This window comes from Lepisma saccharinum, chromosome 5 (genome assembly GCF_977018435.1).
Source record: "Lepisma saccharinum chromosome 5, izLepSacc3.1, whole genome shotgun sequence".
Taxonomy (NCBI): Eukaryota; Metazoa; Arthropoda; class Insecta; order Zygentoma; family Lepismatidae; genus Lepisma; species Lepisma saccharinum.
Genome location: NC_139233.1, coordinates 78,345,085 through 78,370,461, shown reverse-complemented (window position 1 = coordinate 78,370,461; position 25,377 = coordinate 78,345,085). Strand labels below are relative to the sequence as shown.

Sequence of the window (25,377 nt, the reverse complement as noted above, 5' to 3'; positions counted from 1 at the left end):
CCACCATATTTTCATTCGGTTTGTGATGACAATGAATTGAAATAATAACGTCAATAAGCAGAGAACAATGCCTGTTTCGAACCAACATAGTCTCATTCCTTAAGACAACACAGGGTATAGAATAAAAAGGTAATGAAAATAGTGGTGGACCATTTGCCTACCATTATCATTGCCGTTGACTGTACATGTAACTACGTGCCTCCTTCACCATTTGACTTGAGTTGCGATTGTGCATGTCGGTCCTTGTCGTCCTGGTAGCAATCTCAGGGGGCGCGATGATATGCGGTTTTGTGTACGGACGCTTCCCATCACTTGGGGGGGGGGTACGTATTTGTAGACACTGCTAGGATATCTGCGAATAATGCTACAGTGTAAGAACAGTTTTCCAGCTCCCACTGTTGTCTAGGATTACTACTGTAGGAGTTGGAGTCCTGTCCAATGCTGGTCATGTTCCACATTTGATTTCACGCCATTGTCAATTGGAGCTACGTAGAGACCCCGGATTTGCTGTATTATTGTTGTTATGATAGGACCTTTCAAACGACACATTCTTCGACCCCCCCCCCTTGCTATTTGAAAAAAATGAGTCGACCCCAGGTAGGGAATGGTTGTCCTCAAAACGTTTCCCCCTGAACATCATGGAATACCTGTTTCGCCATTTCTTCCTATTTACAGCGATTCTCACAATATCTAGGTTGGGGTGAGACTTTATGGACACCCTGTATATCATCCCGTTTTGTACCTTATTTAATTTGTATTTGGTACAGAGTCTGAAGAAGACCTTGCTAGAAATTTGAAACGTGACGTTTAGTTTATGTTTTAAAATAAAATGAATTTTGCCTTGGTCAGCATATTGAGTTTTTTTGGTTTTACCTATTATTTATCTAACTTTGCTGATCTTCATTACCAGCTCCAAATTTCAGAACTTTGCTTTTAGTATTGATGAAGGTAATACAATTATATTTAAGTTTTCCACAAACAAGTTGTTTCAGATAACTATGATCAGATTTTTTCCACACGCTATAATACTACCTATGATGGAAAAGAGAAAACTATGTTCTGCCTCATTGATGGAAGCTACTTGCTCTCATAAAGAACCTTGTGCGTGGCTTAACTTGTACAGCATTCACCTAAAATTTCAAGACATTTTGTACTAGGCAATCCAACTTACACAAAACGTTGGTGGGAAGCCTGTACAGTAAGGCGTAATTTCAGTGTTGTCAGATACACAGTGTAATGTGTAAAATGAAATAGTATACAATAGGAAGACATTAGACGTTCAAAATAGTTTTACATTATACTACACATTACAAAATGCTTTGTGAACAATAACGAAAGTTAAATTCTTTTAAAAGATAAGTGATATTAATTTCATATTTTCTCATTCGTGAAAAACGTATAGATCTTTCTTCTAATTAATTTTCGGGTCTGGATCTAAGCACCTTACACAGTTGTATATTTATTTGAAGTTAGACGCACTAGAGTTGCTTACAATTATGCTCGAAGTAGTACAGATTTATTGTTATTGTTGCTATAATTGGACTGTTTAAATTTAATTGACTTGCAAATCATGCAAATTTAAAAAAGTATTGACAAGGATTTGAATTCACGTCCTTTGAGTTCGAAGCAGACATGTTTATCACTGCGCCACTTCGCCATCAAAATAGAACGTCCCGTTTGTCTTCAAAGTCTTCCCACTACAGTGCCCGATGTCCTCGGCTTTCCTGCAATAACATTACAATACGCTGAGGTAGTAACGCTATAGGTTGGTTTCAATTTTTGTCCTATACTTTTTCTCCAAATTGGCATGTTACTTCATAGACACAGGATATACATTGTCCAAAAGATATTTGTATCCATCACCGATCAAAGTAGTGAAACCAGTGTGATAGAAGAATCCACAGTGCAAATTGCCTTCAAGAGGAAGCCAGTAATGTGAAGTGAATAGATAGTTATGCAAGACTTTGCATTCAATTTACCTCGACAAGAGACGATCAATTTGTGACTTTCCGTCCCACTATCTAGTCCTCTACCTCTACTTCATTCGCTAAAACTTCCAAGTCAAATGAAGTGCTAAAAAAAAAAAGAATAAAAAATTCTACAGTTCAGTACTATCAACCTTCGTGCTACGAAGTCAGAGGTATAAGTTCGAACCCTGGTTAGGGTTGGTTGTCTTTCTGTCTTCATCTTACTTGCTACTCCATCAGCTTATCATTCGTTCAAAGATGAATTAACCTAAGAGGAAGAATACAACACAAAAATGACTGAAATAGGACAAAAAATAGAAACAGAATTATGGTATCAGTCTTGGAACGAGTGTGCTTTTCTAATGTTGACCTTTCATCAGTTTAAACAAATTAATGAATGAATTAATTATCCTAAAATAATTTGAAAAGTGACGTAGGATACAATGGAACGCATGTCCATCACCGTGTTTATTCTCAGTTTTACACAATAAGAGCTTCAAGAATCTAAACAAAATTACAAACAAGTTGCTGAAAAACCTCTGCACTAGCATACGTGAAAATTTATCCCTTAAAAACACGGAGGATGCAAGAGAAAAATTAATGAAAATAGTCGTGGACAATTTTCAGAGTAATACAATACCTGTGCATTCCACTGTACAAACTAAAATAAACTTGCAGGTAAAACAACGAACATCGAAAAGTTTTAATAATATATTTAGTGTTTATTTTATATATAATACATTGGCACATAAATACTAGAATTGAAAAAAAGGTACAAGTGGTCCCAATTGGGGAATTTTAACATTGCACATGAAGGTGATAGATATTTACAAAAATGACTCGCTTATCACAACTAAATAAAAGCAAACTTTCCGAACCAACGTAGAAGGAAGATGAGCAGCAATACTGTTGCTATGAACGCAGCTACCAAACCCAGGAGGCTCGCCAGCGACGGCTCGTCATCTTGCACCTTGCAGTGGGACAGGAGAGCACACTGTTGGGAAGAAAGATGAAAAATTGTTGATAGAACAAATGCGATTATTTAAAATAATAATGAGCCATTCTGGCTCATCATGGATGCTATATTTATATTTCTAGTTCATGTTTGGCTTATACAAATTACTGCATTTTTGTTACGAGCCGTCGTATTTCTGAGACCTTTTGATTCATCGCGACGATGTGGATGAGCAAAGATTAGATTAAATTCATGACACTCACAAATAACACCTATGCTCAATCCGGGAGTCGAACCAGAGAACTTTGATGGCGAGATCGAAAGACGACGACTTAGAGCGGGAGTCTTCGACTAGTCAGACAGTGCGGGCCACATTAACAATTTCAATGATGCTCGCGGCCACGAAGCTACACTACGATATTAAGAACTGTAAGATAAGATTCTGCCATCTACCATTTATTGAATCCGGTCTTTATTTTTCAGTACTTAATTTTTCAAGCAAGCACGGGCCACGGCAAAGGGGTTTGCGGTCACCTCTGCCCCGCGGGCCATGAGAGGAAGACCCCTGACTTTGAGCGTTCGGGCACCAAGTCGACAATTACGCCAATTACTGAAATTAAAGCCTTAACGCATTGTCTTCAGTTAATTTAGACTCTCTCTTTGATAAGGATATTAAAGACTGTTAAACATGACAGTCAAAAGTAACTAAATCAATAAATACAGGGTGTCTCAAAAGTAATAGCGCAAACTGACACAGGTGAAAGTACAGAATAATAAAAGCAAAAAAGTCTCAGTAAACATGGGTCTGCAAACGAGCAGTTTTCGAGATAATCGCGAATGTGTGATTACAAGCCGCCACTGACTTCATTGTTTGTAAACGTCGTCCTAGTTGGTAAAATGCTAATAATGTGTGTGAATGTGTGGTTAGAAGCAGTCACTGATTGCATTTTGTAAACACCGAGTGAGATACTCCTTGCGCGTTCCGAGGTTTGCTCTTTCTTTACAAAACAGAACATTTCCGAGAGGTGGCGTTGTAATCCAACAGGATGGATACAATCAGTACACAGTCTAATCGTACTGTGGGACGTCACTTTTCTTACTGTATTAGGGTAAAACGAGGAGAGACGCCGCAGGCGGAGAGATGCCGCACATGCTGTAGCTTGCCTAGTACACATCAGATGGTAGCAATATTCTGCAAGGATGTGTAACTGTCGTTCATTCCACCACGCCAGTGCAGTAGTGACCAGTCAAGTGAAGTGGAAAGGAGTGGGGCGCCTTCATATGAAAATTTCCTGGTGAATTGACCGTCGAAATTTTATGAAAGGTAAGTGTGATAGATCGTAATAGAGCGCACGCTAGTTTCTACGTGACAAATATTTTCTAGAATACTTGTTAGAGTATTGCAATTACCTTTCGCACGATTTTGCACCGAAACTACAAAACCAGTAAAAAGCAACTGGTGCGGCATCTCCCCTCGAGAAAAAGGATTGTTGCCGCAGTTACACAAAGGAGAGATGCCGCACATTTTTCTGTTAGGAGAGATGCCGCACTTTTCTCACAATCATATTATAAGGTGTACAGTGTCATTTATTTCACCTTTTGACACATTGAATATTTTGAACACAGTGTTACATGTACTGTAGGCTATGTATTTTAACAAAGAATGCAATACAAACACAACATTATACACATGTTACTTGTGCTTGTATATGTTATCGTTTTGTGTTTGCCAAGTCACACTACACAAGCCCTTCAACCATTGGACCGATCTATAATTGGTCCAGTACAATCATATTACAACAAGGAAGCAACATCATGGATGAGAACCCATAAAGACAGAAATATCACAAGATACCAAGCAGGCTCTCTCATTGGTGCGGCGTGGAATAAAGCTGCTTCTGTTGGAAATGCCATTTCAGGTTTCCGAGCCTGTGGCATTTACCCTTTGAATTCAAATGCTATTCCCGACTACTTCTTTTCCATTTCTGATGCTTGTCAGTCAGGTCCTAGTCCACTTTCATCCACCCACACCAAAATATATGACCATATTGATTCGCAGGATCTAGAGTCACCTCCATCGAGTACCTCAGGAAGTCTCTCACATGTCACAGTTAAACCAACAACCTCGCAAGCAACACAACTGACACCAAAAGTAACTCAACAACCTCCTTTTGTGCCCCAGAATCAATTACCAGGAATAAATTCAAACCCTTCGACATCTACCTGTAGTTCCATACCCACGGAAAGCCCCAGTAAGTACCTCCGCCAGCTGAGTCCCATTCCAGAAGTTCCTCGCCAAGGTAAAAGGTTCAAACAGTCAGCCGAAGTGCTCAATTCCGCTTCCAGACTTGCAAATATGAAACCAAAAAACTCGCAATCAACTTCCATGATCAAGACAGGACAGAAAGAAAAAAAACAACCGGCACAAAGCAACCTGCGCCAGATGCTACAGCGAGTGGATCTGAGCAAGACATCAACAATTGTGTGGAATGCTTGGAGAATTACTTCCTCGCGGCTTCCAAATCTGACTGGATCCAGTGTGTTGCGTGTTCGAAATGGTTACACGAAACCTGCACTGTGTATGGAACAATGTGTGTGGACTGTGGAAGAAAGAATGTTCGTGAGAAGAACTTAAAGAGGCAGAAGTGAGTCAGTGCGGCATCTCTCCTCGTGTTTTTCATGACACTCAAAATTCAATGCTTTTGTAATTTGAAAAAATATCCATTTAAATTCTTCCTAATGGATGCCAATTATTTTTTTTCTTAAAGTGCAAGGACTGTAGTTAAGTTTTCATGTCAATAAATTTCCACAAAAGCAGAGATGTTGTTTTTCTATTCAGTTATGAAAAGGTGCGGAGTCTCTCCTCGTTTTACCCTATTAGCATTTTACCAACTAGGACGACGTTTACAAACAATGAAGTCAGTGGCGACTTGTAACCACACATTCGCGATTATTTCGAAAACGGCTCGTTTGCAGACCCATGTTTACTCAGACTTTTTTGCTTCTATCATCGTGTACTTTCACCTGTGTCAGTTTGCGCTATTACTTATGAGACACCCTGTATATTCATGTGTTACTTACTCAGGATCAAAGTTTTGCAATGCAAAACTAACTAATTTAGTCTTCTCACAATGTAATAAATCAGATGGATTAATATTTTTCTTCTGATAATAGAATGACACATATATCTGTACCTACATGTGCAGTCGAAGCAAGGAATCCGTTTTAAGATTTTAAACCACCAGTTTTACATAAAACCAACATTGAAATAAATGGAGACTATTTTCTTCCGGGGCACTAGAACGGCAGTAATGATCGCGGAAGGTTACAACAATGCTCGTGAAATAACTCAATGACTAAATGCTGGTTGTTACTTCTGACTATTCGATTTAATCACAATTGGTTAACTTTTATTCAGTTTTGACGAAATCGTTTTAACTGTAGTTTCAGCAGAAACTGATTAAATGTTTGTCACGGATGTTATATTGTAACATCCCTGGTACATGTTTGGTCAATATCTACAAACATGAAATTCATTAGCAAACAAAAAAAAAAAACCTTGATTATCGCAACCAATGAGTTAAGACTTTTATTTCAGCACCAAGCTAAGCGAAACACGTGTGATTTAAAATATATTATAATTTTTTTTTTTTAAAAAAAATGTAGCAACCGTGACAAGTCGGAGTGGCTCGTTGTAAATCAATTGCACAGAATGTCAACACGTTCTCATAAAATAAAACAAAATTCATTGAACATATATGCATAGTATACAATAGGGAGATTGGAGGCATTTACGTCCGCAGGATTATTTTCCAGGTAGGGGCAAACAAGGTATTTTTTTATGGAGGGCAAAGAGGATTATTTTTACCATAATAGTGATGCACCGTCCAAAATTACTGCTTCAGTCTGAAATTATTGTGTTCCTCCAACGCCCTTTTAATAATTAATATAATAAATTAATAAACATAACATAAATTCAACTTTTTAGTTGGACATTCATTTTCCAGTAAGGGGGCGTGGCCCCTCTTGTACACCCTTCCCGGACGTCCATGGTTGGAGGTCAGAAGCAGACGGGGCGAAGTAAATATGAGTTACGTTTTAACGTATTATCCAGTGGAGTGACCAGGAATATCGTAGGAGGAAAGAGTGATGACCCCAAACAGTAGCTGTGGCCTTTATTTTTGTAGTCTGTTCTATTACAGTTTGCTGTTTCCAATTTTTTTTTTTTAAAAAAAGGTGGGTCAAAACCCAAAATGTATTGGCTCGTGCTCACTGATAAGACGACGAAATGCGAAGTGATAAGAGAATACTTGAACTCATAAAGAGCCTTGTTTCACTGTAAGCCTTACAAAACAAAAGAGAAACTCTCCAGCTGCAATGATTGGTAAATTGAATTAAATTAATATTCTTGAAAGTCTGCAAAGAAATGGATGTAAACACTTTCTTGCTCGCGTGTTGAGAGAATGCGTGTTTGTTTGGCACTTTACTGAGCGATATTCTCGATATTCATTAATAATATCACTTCTTAAGATATAATGCTTAGTGTTGATATACTGCTTAATTTAAAGCAGGTGCATCATTTGGGACAAAAATATATCGAATCAGCATTCCTAACTTCTTGTCACAGGAAAATTTTACATTAACAAGTTAAATTTGCACTGAAGATAAAGTCCATGTAATTATTGTTATAGGGGGGAGGTGAGTTCTATGAAAGAGGAACCGTATTATATTATCGCCCTGAGCTTAGGAATTTCTTGCTAGGGTTCTGTAATGTCTCGTGAAATAATAATTGAATCGGTCATATGGCTGAAGCATGTTATTTGGTTTGCCAAGGTTGAATTTTCTATCTTTATCTTAAGTTGTGTAACAATTTGTGTTAAATACTCAAATTGTGAGTTTTATAAACCCACTCACAAAGACTATTTACATGCACAATTACACAATTTAATTTATTACATTTAACAACTCATTATGCTAGCTTTTTATCGAAAATCGAACAATTAACATATGGATAGTTTAACATGGTATTTCATTCAAATAGACATCAATTAATACTTATGCATCCAAACTATTTTGGAGGGATTATGATGAACGATTTTAAAGGCGATCAAGGGCAGATCAAGTAGTGTTCAGTACAGCTAAGAAGATAGTTACTTTCGGTAGGCACACTGTCGTAATTTAATACTTTGTGGGGATTACGATATGGATTGAGGACGCGAATGATATGATTTGTAGGGGACGCATGGTATGATTTTGGGGGGATGTGCCATTGGCCTTTTTTTGGGGGGGGAGCACCCCTGCATCCAAACCAATTAATATGAAACAACCATTACCAAGGAACATTACACGTATTTTCATCCCACCACTCAGTCCTGGACTTAGAAATTAACACATATTGCAAACAAGAAAAGTGATAAAGTGCAGAACACACCGCTTAGAAAATATGTCAAACCCCACACTATCAGAAGTGAAGATCCTTATTGTTCGATGTTTAAATAATGCCCGTTTGGAAATGGGGGTCGATGCTCTGACTGGAGTGGTGGCGCCCCCACTTCCTCCCCCTCTCCGACGCCGTCAAGTTTACAGCAATGTTGTGCCCTCCAATTTGTGGATCGCCTGTGTGTTTCTACCAGCTTCATCTACCGCATGTAGATTGGGCCTCTTCAGCAGCGGTGGAACACTAAACAGTGAAGGCGTGGGAACAATACGCAGGAGCCAATTTGTGTGAGAAAATTATATTACGTCGTTTCATATTTTTAAATGTCTTCTTTTAGTAATTGTTGACATTAATGCTCATTATTCCCTCCAAAAAAATGGCTTTCCTTGAAAAATGCGATACTTGCATTCACTACTTACACCTGAATTCAGTGCCAAATGACCCCACTACTCACAAATATAAACATCGTCAAACGCGCTTATTTCTAAACCAACGCTATATGTACTCATTCCACGCACACGCATGGTTAACGAGTTGCTAACAGAGACTTTTCACGCTTAGCTAAACACCATGCATTAGAGAATAATTGAGGCCGACATGCACCGTAATAATGTGTCCAAAAAAACATGCATTACAACTCTACAGCAACTGCATTTGTCTGCTTCAATGTTTATTGTTAGGCAACAGATAAGGTACAAAAACTCTAATAACGCCTCAACGGCTATAAACAACCTGATACAAAAAAGCGTGGGACGGGTGGAACTGGATATTGAAACCACTTTCACGACCTCGGGGGCCATGTTTTTTTTCTTCTGCTTTCGACCACCTGATGAGAGACTTGCGATAGGACAAAACCTTCATGCTGACATTTCACCGCGGAATCGGTCTTGCTCGACATCTAAACGCTGTTGTTTTTATTCTAAAAAAGGAGAGAAACGTCATAAAAAATCTTCACAGCTTCAAGTGTTCCCAAACATGATTTTCTTGTTTCCCCGCGGGCTAGACCAGACAGACAATGGCTTACTCACAAACCGGAAAGATGTGTGTTTATAACCTGGCCCTGCTCCGTTAATCATGGATTGCTTTTCTTGTCATGACTCAAGCTATCGATACTTGTTCTCAGTGACCTTGCGCTGACATAATCTTAAAAGAAGAGGACGAATATTCGAACGCAACTGTGGTAATAAGAAAAACATTACATCAGCGTATATGGCAGGAGCACAAAAGGCTCTCATCCGGTTTTTGCAAATGTGACATACTTGCATTGTGCCTAATCAGTTAACGCTGGAGCATTGTTATGAGAAATACGTGACTTGTATGGACATAAATCGTTCAGATAGATAAGAAAGTTGTAACTAAACTCCTCGTGGCGGAGGTTTGAAGAAGTTCTGAGATTATGCTCCTAGACAGGCAGAGTTAGGAAATGAAACCTTTGCACAGAAGAATGAGGTCAAGTTTTACATGAAAGGCCAATATGCACCATCACTTTTGACAGATGGAATAATATTATAGAAATACAAGCCTGTGTAGGAGCATAATATTTTTATTATATCATCATGAAATCTAAATAAAAGTGTTCAATAACTTCAAACTTTGCATACTCGCATCAGACATGTAGAGTACAGTAAGGTAAAAATGTCCATAGCATCACAGATATTGAACAGTCGATCGAAAGGGGTAACCACAGTGTTGTCATGCCAACGGTCCTTGCAGTGGCGTACTCAAGGGGGGGTTACCGGGTTTAACCCCCCCTTGAGCTTTTGAAATATTATGGAAAATGCTGTAGAAAAAAATTAAAAATGGCTAATTTATCACAGTCAAAGATCTGCGACAGTAATAATAATAATAATAATAATAATAATAATAATAATAATAATAATAATTTGAATTATTATTCCCATGCAGCATGAAGAAAAACACAACATTCCAAACACAATCTAAGCGGCCGCAAAGTTCAATTTTGCATTTTTTTTTTTTTTTTTGCAAAAAGTCGCGCAGTGACTCTCGCGAGAATTGTGAAAATTCCTTTCTTCGTCGCAGTGTGCCGACGTTATTGCTTACGTTCTTCCCGGTACTGATTTCACATCCCCTTGTGAACTCTCAAGTGATGCTGAGTTTACATCCACATCATTAAATAATGTTGAGGAAGTGCTTTGTGAATCACCTAGAAGTGATAAATGTGTTGGAATATCTATAAACTTACTTTTGAACGAAAACATAGACTCAGTGGAATTTAGCAACATGTATTCTCGCGCTTTATCATCATCCTGGGCAAGTTCCATAGATAAAGGTAATGTAAATTCCCCCGTGCATATAGCACCGTGCCATTAAGGCACACGTAGTGGTGTGGTGGGCCCCAAAGATTCTCGAACTATTTTGCAGGTGGTGTGATCAGCACCATGCTCCGGCAGCCTTCATCCCCCAGGGTTGCTCTCAGGTACCCACTGCTATGAGGCTGGGTGCGGAGACAAGGCTGGATAAATTCCAACCAATTCCGGGAATCTAACCCGGATATCCCACGAAGTTGTCAGACTAGACCAGCGCGGCTCCTTGAATGAGTTTCATATTTCGATTATTTCAATAAATTTAATATATTTGCTTGTTTTTATGGATTTTCTTCACACTTAAAACGTCTCACTTATCATATACAAATAACCGTTGACTAGACAATTATTTTGTAACAAAGAAACAAAAGAAATGTAATTTTGTTCTATTTCTTTCATAAATAGCAGCTGCATTAGTAGTAATTATTAGTAGTAATTAAACGAATTAATTAATTATAATAATTATTAATTAATTATTATTAATAATAATTAATTAAAGTATAATAAAACAATGGTAATGTGAATTTGTAGAAAGTTTTCGAAATAACACTCCCCCTTGATGAAATCCTGCGTACGCTACTGGGTCCTTGGGAAAATGTAGATGTATAGTGAAAATAATAACATAGTGGTGACCAAGGGCGCCCGCAGGGAGGGGCCAGGACACACTTGCCCCCCCCTGAGAGTTCTGGCAAGAGTTAATGTAATTCGAATGATGAAATTGTAGCGATATTTTATAAGCAAAAATGTCTGTGATTTACAGGCCATAAGTTACAGTAACTATTCCTATTATTATTATTATTATTTGAAGTAGTGTTAGCCTATACGTATTTAAGCTTACAGTCTAATTAAAACTGATTATTATCTAACTACAAAAAACAGCTTTTTGTCAGTATACAGTTATTCAAATTGTATATAGGTATACATAATATGAAAATTACAAATGTATGTAATTTTTTAAAAAAAACATAAGTAGTAGTAGTACTAGTAATAATAACAAAACGAAAATAATAACAATAAAAGTAGTAATAATAGTTATAATAATAAAAATTTATATGACCCTGCCCCCCTGAAAAAAATCCTGCGGGTGTCCTTGGTGGTGACATATCATTATTGAACTGAAATACGGATCTTGTAATATACAGGGTGGACCATTCAAGGTGATAATGCAAAATATCTAAAAAACGAAGCGTTTTAGATAGAAACGTTTCAAATAAAAGTTAATTGCGAATGTCATTATGTGTGTTTTTAGTAGTGGGACTTTTCAAGGTCATTTGAAGGGCACTCATCAGCGTTTTTAAAGGCAAACATGATGATGTTGTTGTTGTTGTTGTTGTTGTTGTTGTTGTTGTTGTTGTTGTTGTTGTTGTTGTTGTTGTTGTTGTTGTTGTTGTTGTTGTTGTTGTTGTTGTTGTTGTTGTTGTTGTTGTTGTTGTTGTTGTTGTTGTTGTTGTTGTTGTTGTTGTTGTTAATTGATTTTTATTCGTCTTACAAAAAGAAACAACTTTTGCGGAAACCATTTTCCTATCGAGCGCGTAGTTTCACAGATATTTGACAATTGAAAGAAATTCATATTATTTCATAAGCATCGAAATTTTTATTCTTGGGTCTACTTAGTTGAATAAAAGTTCCATACACCAGCCTGACACTGGGATGCGCCTGTACGACACCTACTGCTAAAAAGTGTGGCGACTAGACAGGGTTATTATCAGAGCCGTAGGGAGCTGCTTTTGGTCCTGGTGCTGTCCCATAGAGATAGCAATCTCGTTTATTTACGCCGCATTAAGATATTACTAGGTAAGTGTTGCTGATTACTAAATTATTTTCTGATTAATCGATAAATATAGATTATTTTCAATTGTTAACCATGACAGATAAATGGATGGTGCAATTAAGAATATTTTGAACTTCAAAAATAACATAATTGTAGGTTGAATAGTTTAGATGTAGAAACATTAAAAATTGATGGATAAGTGGCACGAGAATATATTTTGCTGCTGGGCAAATTCACGCAAAGTTGGAATATTGGAAGTTTTTCTTAAACTAAGGAAAATCTGGTTAATTAACATCTTTAAAAGTTATCAAATTGTACGGATCCAACGAGTTGTTTCATTTTTGTTTTTAGCATGTCCATTTGGTATTGAACTAGAACTTGCAACACCCGTGACACAAGGATTTTTGTTTTTTAATATTGTATCTATGCATTTAAAAAAAAAAAGTTGAGGACTTACATTATTCTTTATACATAACACCATGTATAAATGCGAATAAAGCTTTTTGGATTGGGGGGTGGCCATTCTGGCGCTTTTGTGATTTTATTTTGGGAGGTGTTTTCTTTTGGGGGGTATGCAAATTTGTATATATCTTACCAGTCAGTAAACTAAACTATTGCCTTGTGATTCTAACAGTAAGTACTTTAGAACATTGGATCTAACCTAGATAATTAAGTCTTATAACATTTATGTGTAATTTAGAAACATTTACTATACAGTAGAAACCTCGTTCGGACTAATGGAGGGGATAAGTTGACCAGTTTAACAAAAGTCTGGATTAACTGAAATAACCTAAAAGAACAGTAAAAGTGCATTAAAACTCCGTTTATAGCAAGAAAACACGTTTATTATGGTGTATTTAAAGGGCATAGGCCTAAATACACTATAGGTAAAATGTAAAGCAATACAATGAAGTCCGTTACGGAGCAATATGACGAATGCGATTGTTGACTTCTAGCCACATTTGAAAGCTTGTATTCTGATACTTTTTTTCCCTTGCCTTTTGTCTGTCCGGATTAAGCGAAGTCCGCCTTATCGGGGTCCGGATTAACGAGGTTTTACTGTACTTACATTCTAAGAAAACTCATACAGAAAAAGAGCTATCGAACTAGTAACAACGAAGCCTGCTGCTGTCTCGGCTCGGCTTCCTTAATCCACAAGGCTGCATACTTTTTCGGCAGGGAAATGCTTGATGACTGGGGACCATTAATGGAATGATTTTTCATTTGTGCTTGATACATAGTTAAGAAATGGTATACCTACTATGCTTTCAATTCGATTTTCTTTGAGGAGGATAAAAACATCCCTGGCATGGATAAAAATAATTTTCTTTGCCGGGGATGATTTTTGTGTGATAAAATTTGCACACCGCATAACACAAAATACATTTCAGTGCATAAGATTCATTCAGGGACCAGAGATGTTTATTTGAAGTTTTCCACCTGCAAAGACAGCGTTACACCCGTGACAGCATGTTTCCTTCAATTCCTCCAAAAAGGTATCATTTAGTTCATGTAAATTTGCAAGAAGTTATTCATGTACTACGGGGATAAAAGTAAGTCCTACTAACTTTACAGTTAAAAAATGGATGAAAATGTAACACCCGTGACAAATGGATTGGCTCTGCTAGAAGGGTGGACACACAAGACAATTTATTTCACGTCAAAATACCATTTCACTTTCCAACTTCACGAAACTTTAGATCTTCACATTTTATTTGTCAGTTTCTCAGGTATTTGGTTGTTTTATGTTGAGTTGAGCAAATAATTGGCTAGGTTCACCAAAAATTCTGGTGCGTTACTGTCTTGAGATGTCGATAGTGATATGAACTGAGAGACGGACATGATAATGGTATCTTTCACAGTGATTAGGTACTGAGCATAATGATTGAATTAACACTCGCAAATACAGTCAAACAAGACATCAACATCAAATTTAAAATTCTCTTCCTAGATGGAAGGTGTAAACAATCGCTATTACTATGTAAATTTCACGGAACAATGAGAAAAACTACAGTGAAAAACGAAATACAAATAAACAAATTATTGAAAAGCATACTATGAAGAGAAAAGTATGATCAACACTGCAAGTAGTTGTAAAAAGTAAGCCCTGGAACAAATTTCTTGGTTACATTTTATCGCAAAATCTATATTATATCTGTCAAAATTCTAGTTTTCATATTAGTACAATTTTCTTCTGAATATATAGAAATGCATGCGTGGTGTGAGATTTTAAAACTTTTTAAGTGCACAATTTCGGTAGCATAGTTCAAAAGTTCACTGCAACTACAAAAACAGACGAACAGAAAAGCTCAAAATACACTAACAAATCAACAACTCTCACTAAAGACCATATCAAATCATATTGGCGAATTCAGAAAATCTGACCTGGTTTACAGCAACAATTCTTTTTTATTGTATATATATTTATTACATACCCTATCTAGATTAATTAGGTATAATATAAATAAAACACCAATGCAGGCATGCAAGTAAAACAAAAATAGAAGTCAGATTTTAAATTTTCCGGCATTTTCTATATATTTCATCCAAAAATTGAACCTGGATTGCCCGTCACCAAGGGAAATGTCGCTTTATGTAGCAACACTGCCTCTGCCAAGCTCGGCACAGAAAACAGGATGGAACAAGAAGTGTTCTCCCGCCAACGCTGTTTGCAGCGGGGGAACTGACACCGTAGTAAGATTTTTTTTAGCCACTCGTCCACTTTCTCTTCGGCTCCCTGATCCACCCCGCGTACAATCGGGGAGGAAACATGTTCGTCAGAAGGGTGGGATGGAGAACGACCATTGGCGTACATAAACCAATCTTTAAGTTATTTAAATATTTTACTTAAATTCTGGATTTGAAGATTGATTTAATTTTGCATGATATATAATGAGCAATTACGCATATATTAAAGCTATTGGCTATGTACAGAAACATATTATAAAAGTAACATGAAACTATGAACAGCCCCTGAGGTACCAGGCCTACCTACCGACTGCCAGTCTCACTTCCACAAACCTCAGACGTGTGGTCAGCACGACGAATCCCATGTCGTTGTTGTAAGTTTTCAATGACTTGTTACGCTACTCAATCTTAGCTCCTCAATTTGCTCACGATGGTAGGTGACCACAGTCCCATATACTGGCCGAAATCCAGTGATCAGAACGCTACATTTTTAAAGTAGCTTCGCTATATCTACTCTTCCAAATTGTAGCTTCGCTACAGCTACATTTACCAAAAGGTAGCTCGCTACGCTACTCCTGCCCGCTACTTCGCGCTACACCTGCACAGGAAAACAACATTAAAACCACCATGTGGATATTCCAAAGAAGAGTCTAGTATTGTAGTTGTACTTACTGAAAAATAGATTCTGTTATTTATTATCATGATTCCCATCATTCGATATTTCTAATAGCAGTGTTACTTAGTTACTTATTTTTACTACGGTGCTTGAGAATAATATACCTATGTAAGTGGCATATCAGTTGAAATTTGACATGAATATTGCAGTAAGGGTGTTACCAAATTAATGAAAATAAATAAATAAAGTAAAAATTTGGTAAGATTATTTGTTTATATATCAACATATTCTTCTTGACAATAAATATTTCATTTTTAATAGACTTATATGAAGGCAACATTTTGAACGAAAAATACATAGCCTATTGGAGGGGAAACTATGCTTTATAATGATCATTTTTCTTATTAAATATTCCTCCTGCTCACTGGAATATTAATGAAAACGAGGCCTTACATGTGTGGGTGTCGTTCTCATTGTCATGTCAAAAATATTTCTGTGACCGAATACTTTTCAAAATAAATTGGAATTTATCGTACGTATGTATCGAAATTAACTATAACATGATGTGCAAAATGGGAATAAGATAAAAATGTGATATTTATCAATTTTATCTTCTTAGCACTTAAACGGAATGTTAGTTAGGGGAGGGGTTTACTCGAATCTGGGGGATAGCTGTGGGATGCTTCTAATTAAATGAGAAACTGGTGGAGCGATACTTTACGTAAGTTTCCATGTTGGGATTGCTTCCCTGAAGACACATTGGAAATTGTATCGTCTTGCAAACAAAGGGCAAGAGGTTCGATACCCGGCACATAGTGATTCGGATCCAGTCTCGATCTGCTTATCTATGCATAAAGTGAACTCAAAACAGAAACTAGGAAAGACGCCTAGTTGGGAGGACGGATCCTCCTGCTCCTCTATTCCCCACACTGCTCACCATTCATCATTCTTCCTCATTCTCACAATTAGCCAAAAGTAGCAGAAAGTGACTATAAGTAAGATAATAACTATATAAACCATTCATCCTCATTACCATGATTAGCAAAAGTTACAGAAAAGACACGCAAAAGTAGGAAAAATACATAAATACATAACGGGTGGTTCAAAAGTCCCGGAACGGTCAAATATCGTGAGAAATACACATCGAATCGGAAAACGAAAAAATACGTGTTTAATAAGTGAAAAGCTATTAAATGATATCACTCTTGATTCCCGACCCCCGCCCCCTGGGGGTGGGACAGGGGGCAACTGTGAAATTTAAAATGGAAACCCCCATTTTGTATTGTAGAATCTGATTCTACGTTAGAAAATACCCGTGTTTCTGTACTACAATTCGCGTAACCAAGGAACAACGACGTGGACGTAGTACAGGGTGTCCCACGAACGGCGCAACTGGGAATTAAGAGTGACGTTACTTTGTAACCGAAACCTGTACATACATAAGTCATACACCAAATGTTAGCCCTGTCCAAGTAGATATTTTTAAACATAGAAACAACAAACGGGGTGCAGTGTTGTTCATGCAGTGTTGCCAAATGTAAGTGAAAGTGTAAATTTATTTTTCCACAAAGCATGGAAAATTGCATGTCAAACATTCGTACGGAAATTTGGACGTCAATTTCCACCTTGGGTAGGTGGACTATTTCGCCATCTATAGTTCCGAGAAGAAAACCGATCGTTTTCGCGTATAGCCAATCCTGAAATGCCTCGTAAAGGCGTACCGGTCCAAATGGGTGTTTTAAAAAAATTATGAGGTACAGTGGCAACACTGTTGATGTTTGAAGGCAACAAAAGGTGTGTTTAGTGATGGTCTATGACATGGAAATACTGGAAACAGGAAAAAAAGGAAAATTTTTATTTTCTTTTTTCCCTGTTTCCAGTATTTCCATGTCATAGACCATCACTAAACACACCTTTTGTTGCCTTCAAACATCAACAGTGTTGCCACTGTACCTCATAATTTTTTTAAAACACCCATTTGGACCGGTACGCCTTTACGAGGCATTTCAGGATTGGCTATACGCGAAAACGATCGGTTTTCTTCTCGGAACTATAGATGGCGAAATAGTCCACCTACCCAAGGTGGAAATTGACGTCCAAATTTCCGTACGAATGTTTGACATGCAATTTTCCATGCTTTGTGGAAAAATAAATTTACACTTTCACTTACATTTGGCAACACTGCATGAACAACACTGCACCCCGTTTGTTGTTTCTATGTTTAAAAATATCTACTTGGACAGGGCTAACATTTGGTGTATGACTTATGTATGTACAGGTTTCGGTTACAAAGTAACGTCACTCTTAATTCCCAGTTGCGCCGTTCGTGGGACACCCTGTAGTATTATGTTCCCATCGGGGTGCTTGTTTTAGGTGAGTTTCCTCGTCTCTGTGGTGACCGGAACTTAATTACCCGCTCGCCACCGCCTTTTCTCCGTTCCCAATGTCGAAAAGCATAAACGTCTGAATTGTTCATTGTTTACGTCACGGCCCGATTTATTTTTCTTCCGTGCTCCCATAGGGCCGCTCGCATGTTCTGCAATCCCAAGCGGTTTGGCATAGGCGAAAGAATGCACGCCAGTGATTGGTGCTGCCAGGTGGTGACGTCACAAAATGCGAGTGCAGGAGGGTGGAGTTTGAGCAATTTTCCATATAAGCTTATGGGCGTAACTTTGGTCGCGATTATCTCGAGAACCAGTATACAGAACATTTTCAAATTTTAACTGAGCACTGAGGAAGGATGTTTCTAGAGAACCACTGTTCGATGTTTTCATTTTCTGCATAATTAATTAATTCATTTTACTTGTGAAATATCGTACGTTTTTTCACGTTTCTTGACAGGGCAACCCTGTTGCCGGCCGGCGGGCTCACTACAGGTGCTCGCGGAAGTCGCGATCGCCTAATGACCTTGTAGAAAGAGGGTTTGGAACACGGCGGGTGTTTCGCCCCAACACACAACAGGCTTGGAAGATGAATAGAGAGCAACATGTCTTTTGGCTTTTAACTGGGTAGCTTTTAAATTATGGACTGGAAATGGTGGCATGAAATTGTGTTCCGAACCAAGAAAAATATGAAGTTGGAATGTGGTGCGAGACTCTGAGTCTGAGAGCCAATTATGTTTTTCAAGCAGTTGTATTTCCGTAACGGGGCTGGTTATGGCATTATTATTATTATTAACCCTATTGCCGATTCTTCCATTATGAATGTAGATAACGGACCATACTTTACATGTTTTTTAAATTTGTTTTATGCACAGAAAGGCTATCCAGGACTGGACCTACAGTTTAATAGACTGATTGTCTTATTTTACTTGGCTTTTTGTGCCAAAATTGGCTAATTTGCGAAGATGAGGATGAGTGATAGTAGATGGTATCCGAGATAAAACCAAACAATGGACCCTTTAATTGACATTAATGGGTTTCTAATTCAGTATCGAGGTGTAACGCTATTGTTAATTAATCAAGCGCCACGTGTCGGGGGTGGAGAAGGAGATGAGTCATCGATGACTCATGCACACGTGAGTGTTTGGAATTAATGGTTTTCCATTAGTGCACAAAATATACTATTATGTATCCCGTTTTTACACTAACCTAACCCTATTGTTGTACTTTATATATGCATTACAGCCGGATATGAGTCATGCCTCATGCACACGTGGGAGTTTGGAATTAAAAGACACTATTATGGAGTTCGTTTTTTTACCCTAACCTAACACTATTGTTGTACTTTATATATGTGTTTCAGCCGGATATGAGTCACAGATGATTTATACAGACGTGGGAGTTTGGAATTAATGGTTTTTCCATTAATGTACAAAAGACACTATTATGGAGTTCGTTTTCGGCCTATTCTAACACTATTGTTGTACTTTATATATGTGTTTCAGCTGGATGAGAGTCACGGATGATTTATACAGTCGGGGTACTTGAAGTTAATGCGTTTTCAGGACACGTTTTGGCTATTCTAAACCATTTGATGGCGTCAGGCAAGGTTTCCAGGCCTCGATGACGTCATGTGGCGACGGTGCTGGATTATATTAGCTATAATTAAGGATCTGGATTTACCCGAATTCAACCGGTGCCGATGCAATCGGAGGTAGAATATATTATAACACAATATATGGCGTAAGCCTATCTTCGCTTTAAAGGCGAAGAAATTGAACGATGTAGCCTATGTGAAAACGAAGTATACGGGCAGAATGCATGTTATTAATAATAGTTGCTTTTAAAAAAAAGGGGAAGAGGTTGCATTCTTCGTCACCCCAAACCGCGAGCGATCATTGACGCGCAAGGGGAGAAAGACTCTCCATTGTAATGTTCCCCTTACGGGAGTTGAATGGAAGGCAGGTGCCGCCAATTTTTTTACACGCGTGTATTGATTTTCTTTGAGGTTCCAATTTTATTTTGCAGAAGTAATTTACGCGTTTTTTCTTCCGCCTTTCGTAACATTGCAAAGACTATTTGACCTAAAGCGTAAGGAATTTGGCTGAACTAGGAACAATCAGTTCCAGTATCTACAGGTTAAAGTGGATGCGATCCACTATTTGCCCTTATTTCTAGGTTGCGAACCATGGACCCTTTGATTATTGACTTATAAACATCAGGATTCACGTAAAACTGACCAGATTTTTTACTGTTAGGGCCAATATTTCGCATTTTTTTGTGTATTTTTACTCAGAAAACGCTATTTGAACGATTCAAGCAAGAGTTTACATGGCAATTTAGACACACAAACTGTGTTTCTTCAATTTTAGCTGAAGTTTAGGTTTATTTTTTACTCTAATATCACAATTTCATCTATTCAGGCATCACTTTTTATTAAATTTTGGACTCAAAAAGACATTTTTCAACTTTTAACTTGCTATTTTAAAAGTTTATTTCCATATTTTACTCTAATATCACAATTTCATCTATTCTGGCAGGAGTGTTTATTGCAGTTTAGTCTTGCAAAGATAATTTTTTCAACTTCTTTTATTAATTTTTCTATTTATTGCCTTTTGTATCTTATATTTTTAATTTTTAACTTTGAGTTTTGTTCTTTATTTAAAAAATTTCTATAATCACTAAGGAAGAAGTACTTTTAAGTAAAACTGTACCCACAAACTTTATTATTACTATTATTATTATTATTGTTTTTGTTTTGATGTAGTTGTTGAATCTTGTTGTTGTTGTTAGGGTTTATTGACTTCCACTACGCTATTTTTGGTTTGCTTCGTAGGAAAGTTTGTTTATTTTAGAGTTTCCTCGGTATTTTCTTACTGTTAGGGTAGGTAAAGTTTCCTAAATATATGAGTAGGGTTCCATACATTCTTGTTATTGCATGTTTTTCATATCATGTGATCACCACAACTCTCCAAGTGCCTTTACTGCATGTTTCCATTTTATTGAGGCTTAGTGATTCCTAGAGCCACTTTATGCATGAGAGAAAGCTTGAAAATTTCGATCTCAGATAACCGTCAACCTTATGTCAGAGTATTTTCGAGTATATTTTAGACTTATTATGGGCCACTAGAATATCACGGCTTGCTTAATTTTTAAGTATGTTGCGCAGTTATTGTATTTTTGCTTTTGCTTACTAGATAAACTGTACGAAATGTTTAATATTTGTACTTTTTTTTCACTTATAAGAGACCAAACTTTTACTGTAACTAAAATTATTGTGTGCCTAAGGACTGAAACCCCTTTACCAAGAGTACTATAACTGAACGTTTATTAATATTGTTTCTTTCTTCCCTTAAATATAACAATTTAACAATATAATGACAAATCACAGGACAAGTCGATGTTAGCAGATGACTACGTGGCTCTTAAGTCCACCTGCCAAACTTTTCTTGCCATGCTATTTAGCCTTATAGGTTTTTTATTCTTGGTACGTTCCAAGAACTATTGACTTTTTTGAGTGTTTGATTAATACCAGGGGTTATTTGTATCTGTTATGCTGTATTATTCGAGGCTTCTATTTTTTATTCTACAGTCACTATATGTCCCTGAGAATTAAATTCCACTGACTGAAGCTTAAAGCTTAGGCTCTACAGCATGTTGAATGGTTAATCACTGGTCAATATGAATTTTACAGAGGCTTGTAGGAGGCATAGGAACACACGCCAGAGCCTTATTAGCGTGCAAGAAGCACTTTCAGGGAGTACTTCGAGGAAACGAAGTTGATTTTTTGAGTGCTTTACCAGTTACACAGCCAATATTTGCTATTTCAAGTAACTACATGTACCAGAACATTTTACAGCCCAACACTGACGACTTCAATTTATACTATATTAGGGGCTAAATGTAGCAAGAACACTGATTGTACATACTTTTGAGAATCCAACTATATCAGGATTTTTTCTATGAAAGTATATTTTTATTGATTACTAACTTTAGCAGACCAATCAGGAAGACTGCAAAATTCACTAAACATAATACTATAGTGTAGGTTATTGCATGAAAAGTAGAAATTATAACAACCACAAGATTTCGCTTTTTTTGCTTTTGTGACTAACGGTGACGCTGAGGATGAATGGAAGGCCAAAAATCTTAAGGACTGGATGTATTTTACCACTACAGACGCCTATGTAGAAACACTAGAGTACTGTTAGCTTTCAAAATTGAGGTTATACTGTACTGTTTCTGAAATATTTTGTATTTGGCACGCTTAACAAGTTACACTTATATCCATTTCAGGACAAATATTGAAAAAACTCTCAAATTTATTGTGTACAAGTTGATATTTCTGCTATCAGAGGAATTAACAACCCTATTTTACAAACAAATGGTATTGTTTACACTTTATTTACTTCAATCTGAGACTAATATTTTACAGTAATTATATCATCCTATAAGGCTAAATAGCATGGTAAGAAAAGTTTGGCAGGTGGACTTAAGAGCCACGTAGTCATCTGCTAACATCGACTTGTCCTGTGATTTGTCATTATATTGTTAAATTGTTATATTTAAGGGAAGAAAGAAACAATATTAATAAACGTTCAGTTATAGTACTCTTGGTAAAGGGGTTTCAGTCCTTAGGCACACAATAATTTTAGTTACAGTAAAAGTTTGGCCTCTTATAAGTGAAAAAAAAGTACAAATATTAAACATTTCGTACAGTTTATCTAGTAAGCAAAAGCAAAAATACAATAACTGCGCAACATACTTAAAAATTAAGCAAGCCGTGATATTCTAGTGGCCCATAATAAGTCTAAAATATACTCGAAAATACTCTGACATAAGGTTGACGGTTATCTGAGATCGAAATTTTCAAGCTTTCTCTCATGCATAAGTGGCTCTAGGAATCACTAAGCCTCAATAAAATGGAAACATGCAGTAAAGGCACTTGGAGAGTTGTGGTGATCACATGATATGAAAAACATGCAATAACAAGAATGTATGGAACCCTACTCATATATTTAGGAAACTTTACCTACCCTAACAGTAAGAAAATACCGAGGAAACTCTAAAATAAACAAACTTTCCTACGAAGCAAACCAAAAATAGCGTAGTGGAAGTCAATAAACCCTAACAACAACAACAAGATTCAACAACTACATCAAAACAAAAACAATAATAATAATAATAGTAATAATAAAGTTTGTGGGTACAGTTTTACTTAAAAGTACTTCTTCCTTAGTGATTATAGAAATTTTTTAAATAAAGAACAAAACTCAAAGTTAAAAATTAAAAAATATAAGATACAAAAGGCAATAAATAGAAAAATTAATAAAAGAAGTTGAAAAAATTATCTTTGCAAGACTAAACTGCAATAAACACTCCTGCCAGAATAGATGAAATTGTGATATTAGAGTAAAAAATGGAAATAAACTTTTAAAATAGCAAGTTAAAAGTTGAAAAATGTCTTTTTGAGTCCAAAATTTAATAAAAAGTGATGCCTGAATAGATGAAATTGTGATATTAGAGTAAAAAATAAACCTAAACTTCAGCTAAAGTTGAAGAAACACAGTTTGTGTGTCTAAATTGCCATGTAAACTCTTGCTTGAATCGTTCAAATAGCGTTTTCTGAGTAAAAATACACAAAAAAATGCGAAATATTGGCCCTAACAGTAAAAAATCTGGTCAGTTTTACGTGAATCCTGATGTTTATAAGTCAATAATCAAAGGGTCCGTGGTTCGCAACCTAGAAATAAGGGCAAATAGTGGATCGCATCCACTTTAACCTGTAGATACTGGAACTGATTGTTCCTAGTTCAGCCAAATTCCTTACGCTTTAGGTCAAATAGTCTTTGCAATGTTACGAAAGGCGGAAGAAAAAACGCGTAAATTACTTCTGCAAAATAAAATTGGAACCTCAAAGAAAATCAATACACGCGTGTAAAAAAATTGGCGGCACCTGCCTTCCATTCAGCTCCCGTAAGGGGAACATTACAATGGAGAGTCTTTCTCCCCTTGCGCGTCAATGATCGCTCGCGGTTTGGGGTGACGAAGAATGCAACCTCTTCCCCTTTTTTTAAAAGCAACTATTATTAATAACATGCACTCTGCCCGTATACTTCGTTTTCACATAGGCTACATCGTTCAATTTCTTCGCCTTTAAAGCGAACATAGGCTAACGCCATATCAGAGCGTATAGAAGAGAAAGTGTGTGCACTTCGGTTTCTTCCCGTAAGCCAAGTGAATAGAGCGGTGCCCCACCGAAACACTGCCAGCACCTTCGCTTGCGGCGAGCGTCTTCTGCTTGCAGTGCGGCCGCGCTTTATGTAGAGAGTTGTGTTTTGTTGTATCAGAATAACATTGTGTACTTTTATTAAAGACAACGTTATTACGTTATTCACTTTAGTGTCGTTAGATTTGTGATTGATCCGTTGTGACTAATTTGTGTTGTGTTCAACGCATTATTATTGTGTTTGAGACAGCAGCGAGCGAAAACTACAAGATGCCTACGTGTTTCGTACCCGGCTGTAGATCTAGATATGTCCGCTGTTCTTCAGGTAGTAGACTTTTTTTTTAGGCCACTAAAGACAAAATGGGAGTGTGCCATCCCTAGAACAGATAAAAAAACTAAGTCATAATTGCTATGTGTGTGATATTCATTTTTCCTCTGACCGTTTAGTGAAAGTGCATTCGTTCATAGTGGATGGCGATACAGCAGAAATTCCACGACAAAGGTGGAAATTAAAACCAGAAGCTGTTCCTCATATATTTCCTAATCTGCCCAAATACCTCTCTAAGACAGTTAAGAAGCGAAAATCTCCCATGAAAAGGCAATCCTTGCGGACAGATGATATTAAAGTAAGTACTCGTCGCAATGTATCATTAAGCTTATCAGTAGAGGATGATTTGCTTCACACTGCGGATGCTAGCAATACAATAGCATTGCTAAAGAAAAACTTAAGAATCAGAAACGCAATTAATTAGAACGCAGAATAAACTAAAGGTCGCACAGGCTAAAATAAATTTGCTTGAAAAAGGCGTTAAAGACAACGGTCACACAGTCGAAACAGTTCGCGTATCTTAGCAAAAATCAAAAAATTGTAATTGATACAATCTTAAAGAAATGCCAACTGAAAAGTAAGACAGGAATGAGAGACAGTTCTGAGTTTATACTGGAGTCTCTTCTTTTAAAAATTAAGTCCCCAAGGGGTATAGACACTGTTTGCATCACGATTTGCTAC

At 37.0% G+C, this 25,377-nt stretch overlaps 1 protein-coding gene across 4 annotated transcripts in view; it reads right to left on the bottom strand.

The window, feature by feature from the left end:
- Nucleotides 1-2,674: 2,674 nt before the first annotated feature.
- Nucleotides 2,675-25,377, bottom strand: part of Buffy (BCL2 family apoptosis regulator buffy) — a 258,812-nt gene continuing 236,109 nt past the window's right edge. For all 4 annotated transcript variants that reach the window (XM_083123288.1, XM_083123287.1, XM_083123289.1 and 1 more), the window contains one exon: nt 2,675-2,961. In XM_083123288.1, coding sequence (XP_082979414.1) covers nt 2,821-2,961 — 141 coding nt within the window. In that variant the 3' untranslated portion in view covers nt 2,675-2,820. The remainder of the gene's footprint in view (nt 2,962-25,377) is intronic.